Raw genomic sequence first — 6238 nt, forward strand, 5'->3', positions numbered from 1 at the left:
TGCACTACACATCAGATCCTGTCTGTCAGAGCCTGTCTTCCCTTTGACGCTTTCAGTCCAAAACTAATTTTTTGCTGATTTTCTTTGAACTCTAGAATTATACTGAGAGCAGAATAATGTCTTCTTATATATCAATTAGTCTCCTGTTCTTTTTGTTTTCAGGAAAGAAAGATAAAGTCTTCTCAGAAATTCCCAGTACATTATGTCAGCTGTCAACGACACCACCAAATTCACACATGCAGTGTTCATTCTCACCGGGATACCTGGGCAGGTGGATGCTCGTCTTTGGATCTCTGTCGCTTTCTGCTTAATATACATTATTTCAATAATAGGAAATTCAGTCATTCTATTCATGATAAAAACAGATCCAAGCCTCCATGAACCCATGTACATTTTTCTTTCCATGTTGGCCATGACAGACCTTGGCTTATCGATATCCACCATACCAACCATACTGGGCTTTTTCTTGTTTAACTCTAGGGAGATCAGCGTCAATGCCTGTTTTTCCCAGCTGTTCTTCATCCACTCGTTTTCATTTATTGAATCCTCAGTGCTCTTGGTGATGGCCGTTGACCGCTTTGTGGCAATCTGTAGCCCACTGAGGTACACTTCTCTCTTAACCCTGCCAAGAATCACCAAGATGGGACTAGGATGCATGCTCAGAGGCATAGCCGTATCATTCCCATTTCCTTTTCTCCTGAAACGGTTCCAATACTGCCGTTCCAATGTCCTCTCCCATTGCTACTGCCTGCACCAGGATGTCATGAAGATGGCTTGTTCGGATATCACAGTCAACCATGTCTATGGCTTGTTTCTTACAGTTGCCACAGTGGGGTTGGACTCGTTGCTCATCTTCCTCTCTTATCTCATGATCCTCAAAACAGTGCTGAGTGTTGCATCCCGAGCTGAGAGCCTAAGGGCCCTCAACACCTGCGTTTCCCACCTCTGCGCTGTCCTGCTCTTCTACACACCAGACATAGGCCTGTCTTTGTTACATAGATTCGGAAATAGCTCTTCTCACTTGCTTCAGATTCTCCTGGGCTACATCTACCTGCTGGTTCCGCCCCTGATGAACCCAATTGTGTACAGCGTGAAAAGCAAACATCTTCGTGCGAGGATAATCAGGGTGTTTGTCAAGTGAGTGGTCAGTTCACTATCTGTTTCCAAGACTGGTGACACAGGATATGAAAGACACAGTCCTCTGTTACCTATTTCAACTTGGACACTTTTATTACAGGTGACAAGCCAATTATATCTACTCAGATGGATCTTTCTATGATCTCTGTGGCTTTTAGAAATGGGAGGGGGCTGTTGTGGCAACATATCCCACTGAGTGACTGGGGGAATAAGACCGAGGTTGGCTGCAGGATTTACAAACTGAATGCACTCATGGAAAGCATGGGAATGGTGTGATGTTGACAGGTTGACCTTAGTGGTGGCTCCAACCTCAAAATTCCTGTTGATACAGTCAATAAAGAGTAGGGAGGTGTATGTTGCTTCCCACTGCACATGACCTGTCAATGCCCCATCTCTGGTTAAACATCCATGGATCATATAAGAAGCTGCAGCTCTGTTCTGGAGCTGCAGTCCTGGACTTTCCTGAACGCTCTGCAGTCTGCCTGATGAGTTAACGCTGCCGCGACTGTCAATGGGGGCGTTTCAGAGGAAGAGACACCCTCCCTTCCCCTATGCTCACAGCCAGCATCTTGTGACTGATTAATAACAGAGAAAGGAATAGCACAGGAGAAACAGGAAACATCTTTCAGGGAGGCCAACTTCTTTGAGAGCTCTGTGCACCACACATCAGCTGAGCAACTGAAACAGAGCAGAGCTGTCTGAGTGCGAGGGAGGGTCTGGCATACAGACACGAGGGTCGAGTCAAATGACTCAGGCCCTGGTTCCCTACACCTCCCTGCCGTACGCTGCCCCTGTGGATTGTAGAAGGTGGAAACATTCCCCAGATCACCAACAAATGCACATGTAGCTCCTGTCCAAGCCCAGTCATTGTGGAGTGACCCCCTATTGGACAGGAAAAAGCAGGACACGTGCAGGAGACCTATTGCCTTTGTCAGCCCATCTTGCCCCTCCCCCCGGTCCCTCTAGAGACTCTTCCTTCTGCTCACTTCTTCTCCCAAAACCCCATTCCTCCTCATGCCCTGGGGCTCCACGCCCACTCCAGTTCTGCAGCCAGAACGGGGTCACAGTCAGCCGCAGCAACAGCAGCTGTGGGCCCAGGAGCAAGATGGGCAAGGGGACTTGACTCCCTGCCCCAGAAGGGGAGGGACCAAGAGTGGAAGGGGTGGGGCTTAGGGCAGGCAGCCTGGATCTTCCCCAGACTTCTTGAGTGGCACCACAGCACCCTGTTGCATTTCAAAAGGACCTAGAGCTCCAGCTGCTACTTCGGCAATGGTGGTGGCTGGAGCTGCAGGGCCTCTTAGAAAACCTGCTCCCCAGGAGCAACTGCCCCTGTTGCCTCCTACCCCCATCGGCGAGTCTGGTCATGGTAAGAGCCCCCTGCCCCATCCTCCAGGAGCCAGATGCCTTGTGTGGCATCCCAGACCCATTTCAAGGCCTGGGTATGGTGCAGAGGGCCCAAGAACAACCCCCATTCAGTATCCCTGCCCTCTCCAGGGTGTACAGCCTCACAAAGGTGGGGAGTCTGGCTCCCCACTCAGTCGTCTGTCTTCCCCGCCCACTGGAAGCTCTTACCACAGCCTGGCTCTGACCAGGCCAGGAGGATGGAGCCCATGGGGAGGTGGAGAAGGAGAGGGCCAGGCCTACTGGGAAGATACGGGACAGGCACAGGGCCTCCAGGGAAGAGCGGGGGCAGTTTTTACCATGGCCTGGCTCTGGCAGGAGATCTGACCCTCAGTGGAAGTGGAGGAGTGGGAAGAAGGACCTAGTGGGAGGAGATGGTGCAGTTTGTGGGATCTCAGGGAAAAGGTGGTGCAGTAGGCCTGAACCAATGCTCTTTTTATAAGTATCCCTGACGCAGAGTAAGACAAGGAAAGGGCAGGGTGGGCTGGGCTCCTGGAAGCTGTTGTCATCTGGCAGAGGTCAGCCCAGTCCCCAGGCTGCTGTAAGCTCCTCTGTGACTGGGGGGAGACCAGGCCAGTGAATCAACGTCCTGTAACCGACTCTGGCCATCCCACCTGTCTGCGGCACAGAGGAAAGCACAGATGGCACAGCAGAGACTCCAGCCAGGCCTGCTCAAATGGCTTCTCCTGTGGCATGGAGCCTTCTCTGTGACTCAGGGCAGCTGGGTTTCATTTCCTTGTGCTATGTGACCATGGGCAAGCCACTGGCTGTCTCTGGGCCTCTCCACAGATGGTCAATAGCCCTGCCTGACCTCATGGGGTGGCAGGATGAAAAATAAATCCCAGGTGCTCAGAAACTGCATGACCCTAGCTCAGGGCTACCTCAGGTTTGCAAAGACCAATGCACCTGCTGTGTGTCTTACCACAGCCTCCAGTGAGAGTTGGGTACTTGCTGTCTGAGGCAGACACAGGGTGTGCTCAGGGGTCACGGGAGGGATGGTGACAGCTGGGTCCTTGCTGTCTGAAGCAGATCTAAGTGTGCTCAGAGGTCACCAGAGGGTTGGGTAGTGGATTTCTGAGAGGAGTGTGGGAGCATCACAGGGACGTTGAGCCTTTCAGCACACTTACCAGACTGATGTTTGCAAGCCATTGTGGCCAAATGTGTCTACCTGACAAACAGTAAAACAAGGGTCATTGGGACATGGTCTTATGAGGTCTGGTTGGGTGAAAGCAGTCAGAGGGCAAAGATCAGCTTCACACCTTTGCCTGAAACACAGACATGGCTAATCATTATAGTGACTGAGCTCAGCTCACGAAGGTTTCAGCCAAGGCTGCTTCCATGAGAGCTGGGCAGATGGATGGGAAGATGCTCTTAGAAACACCAGGAAACCAGGCTGGGCATCCAGAGCCCATTGGCTTCCCAAAAGGATGAAAGTTGGACCAGTTCTGTTCCTGTATCTCCAGAGGAAAGAGATGAGAGTAGATGTGTCACAGCTGCTTGTTATTTTTGAACTATTTTAATTAATGCTTTGGTCTGTTTCCAAATAAACTCGGAGCGACTGTGTGGTTCTGATCACAAGTACGGAAAGGAAAGAGGCTGAGATTTCCCATGTAATGTGCTTGTTGATAAGTGTTTGGGAGTGATGTGGAGTTTTTCCATTTGGAAAAGTGGGACGAGGGGTAGATTCCTCCCAAGACAGGAAAGAACCTTGGAAAGGAGGCCATATAACCCAATTTTACTCTGACAGCTTCTCCTAGGGCCTTTTGTTTCCCCAATGGCCCATTAACCTAAATTGGCCATTCCCAATGAACTTTTTGGACTGGAAGCATTTAGCCTACTGGCTGTCTATCAGCTGTCACTACTTTACAGACAGAAATATGTGGTCAATATTTATAACTTCAGATACAAAAATAGCCAATGCACACACAATTTGCACCATGCTGAGAGCAGAGGACCTATGATAACACACTCAATAATATCCCAGTTTTATGCATTCCTTCCAAAGTATCTGCAACAATCTCTGCCAGGACACTGGGTAGATGGACCCAGTGCCAGATGCTAGTGCCAGAGGCTCTAACCAGGTATGGGCATTCTTAAATTGCTGAATAGTTCCAGCAGCAGGTGGGCTGTTGCAGACAAGCCTGTTCCAGGGACCCCCTGTGTTATGGAGCTGGCCGAGCCACACAGTTTGGCCTCCTTCAGTTTGCCGTTGGCTTCACAACTTCCTCTGTCCTCTGTTGGGGATTAATGCTGGTGCACAGAAAGCCAAGTAACCGCGGTTCCCTGATGGCGAAGTGCCCCCAAGGAAATGTGCAAACATGCTTCATAAAGGCAGTTGCCTTTCGATCTGAACACAAACTGCCAGCTTCCCATGCAACCTCTCTGATGATTCCGTGTGCTTTAGGTTGAAGACCTCTGGTGTCAGCGGCTTCTCTTCTAGCAGGAATTGGGTATGTTGGCAGGTTTCACGATCTGTAACATGGGAGTGAAGGCTGAAGCTGTTCCTGTTTGCAGATGTTGTGTGCAGAGAGAGAAGATGTCAATGTGACTCTGTGATAGGGTTCCAGGGTAGGCAGCATTAGGTAGCTTGGGAACCCCTCTCCTACTTCTGCTCATGAAACTTGGTGGATTAGTCAAGCAACATGGAGATCTGACATTCAAACCAAGTTCATTGTTGTGAAACCCTGATACCCTGAGTCAGGATTTCTTCCAGGATCTCATTTCTGGTTGTGCTGAGTGTTCTGAGCTGAGTTCTTCAAGGGGCTGAGCTTAAAACGACCCAACAGAATGTCAGAAACTGGTTCCCAAATGGCCTGAAGGGTATTTGGTCAGCAAATGGGTTATCAGAGGTTGAATTCTCTTGCTTGAATAAGAGGGGCAGGAATTCAGAGTTGTGCTGCTCTGTGGAAACAGATCCAATAAGCCCTGTCTCTGTTTCCTGACACTCTGAGCATTCTGGAACTTATACTCTGTAGAGATCCCTGGGACATAAAGAGCTACCACCATCTCTGGCCCTCTGGTCTATGAATGCCACATGTCAGCTTCATACCCTGTCCTCTTATTTGACGGATTCTCATGATGTTTGCACCCTCATTCTGGGTCTTAGGCTACTGCACACTGCTGCTCATGTCTGAGTGGGTTCGACATCTGTGGTCAGTGTGTGTATTAATGCGTATGTATATGTGTAGACACGATCTATTGACAAAAGGTTTGTTAGGAAATCTCTTCTGAGAGTAACTTCTGCTGGCAGATCACTGTAGTGTAACCACAGCCTTATACTGAAAGTCAACAGCAGAGTTCTTGGCATGAAGGAGCAGTGATAGTGTTACTGCTTAATGGCTTTTGCTTTAGAAAGTATTTTAGACATGCTACAAATATGATTGGCAGTGGATTTGTGCTATTAACTCATTCTTCAGTGAAGAGCTGTATGGGGCTGTCCCCTGGTAAATGACCAGAAGCAGTTTCTAATATTTACATTCATAATCCCTCAGCTGTAGCAGTGGAAGGCTTTCCAAATATCCTGTGAGTGCAGGACTGTTGGTCTGAGTTTCAGGGAAGAATAGAAGCTAAAGCGCAGCAAAGGCAAGTGTAATCGTAGATGTACAGAATTTGCACACATCACTAGGTTCAAGGGCTTGGCTGAGGTAACTTGCACACATGCAAAAGTGGATATTAGCACAAACATATTGTTTGCACTATT

At 49.2% G+C, this 6238-nt stretch overlaps 1 protein-coding gene across 1 annotated transcript; it reads left to right on the forward strand.

The window, feature by feature from the left end:
- Positions 1 to 202: 202 nt before the first annotated feature.
- LOC142003044 (olfactory receptor 51G2-like) lies at positions 203 to 1141 on the forward strand. The gene has a single exon (XM_074979673.1). The coding sequence runs from the start codon at positions 203 to 205 to the stop codon at positions 1139 to 1141; it is 939 nt and encodes a 312-aa protein (XP_074835774.1).
- Positions 1142 to 6238: the final 5097 nt, after the last annotated feature.

Source organism: Carettochelys insculpta, chromosome 1 (genome assembly GCF_033958435.1).
Source record: "Carettochelys insculpta isolate YL-2023 chromosome 1, ASM3395843v1, whole genome shotgun sequence".
Classification (NCBI taxonomy): Eukaryota; Metazoa; Chordata; order Testudines; family Carettochelyidae; genus Carettochelys; species Carettochelys insculpta.

Bases quoted from the DNA above. Each gene is read 5' to 3' on its own strand.
- LOC142003044 (XM_074979673.1), top strand. From the start codon at position 203: ATGTCAGCTGTCAACGACACCACCAAATTCACACATGCAGTGTTCATT.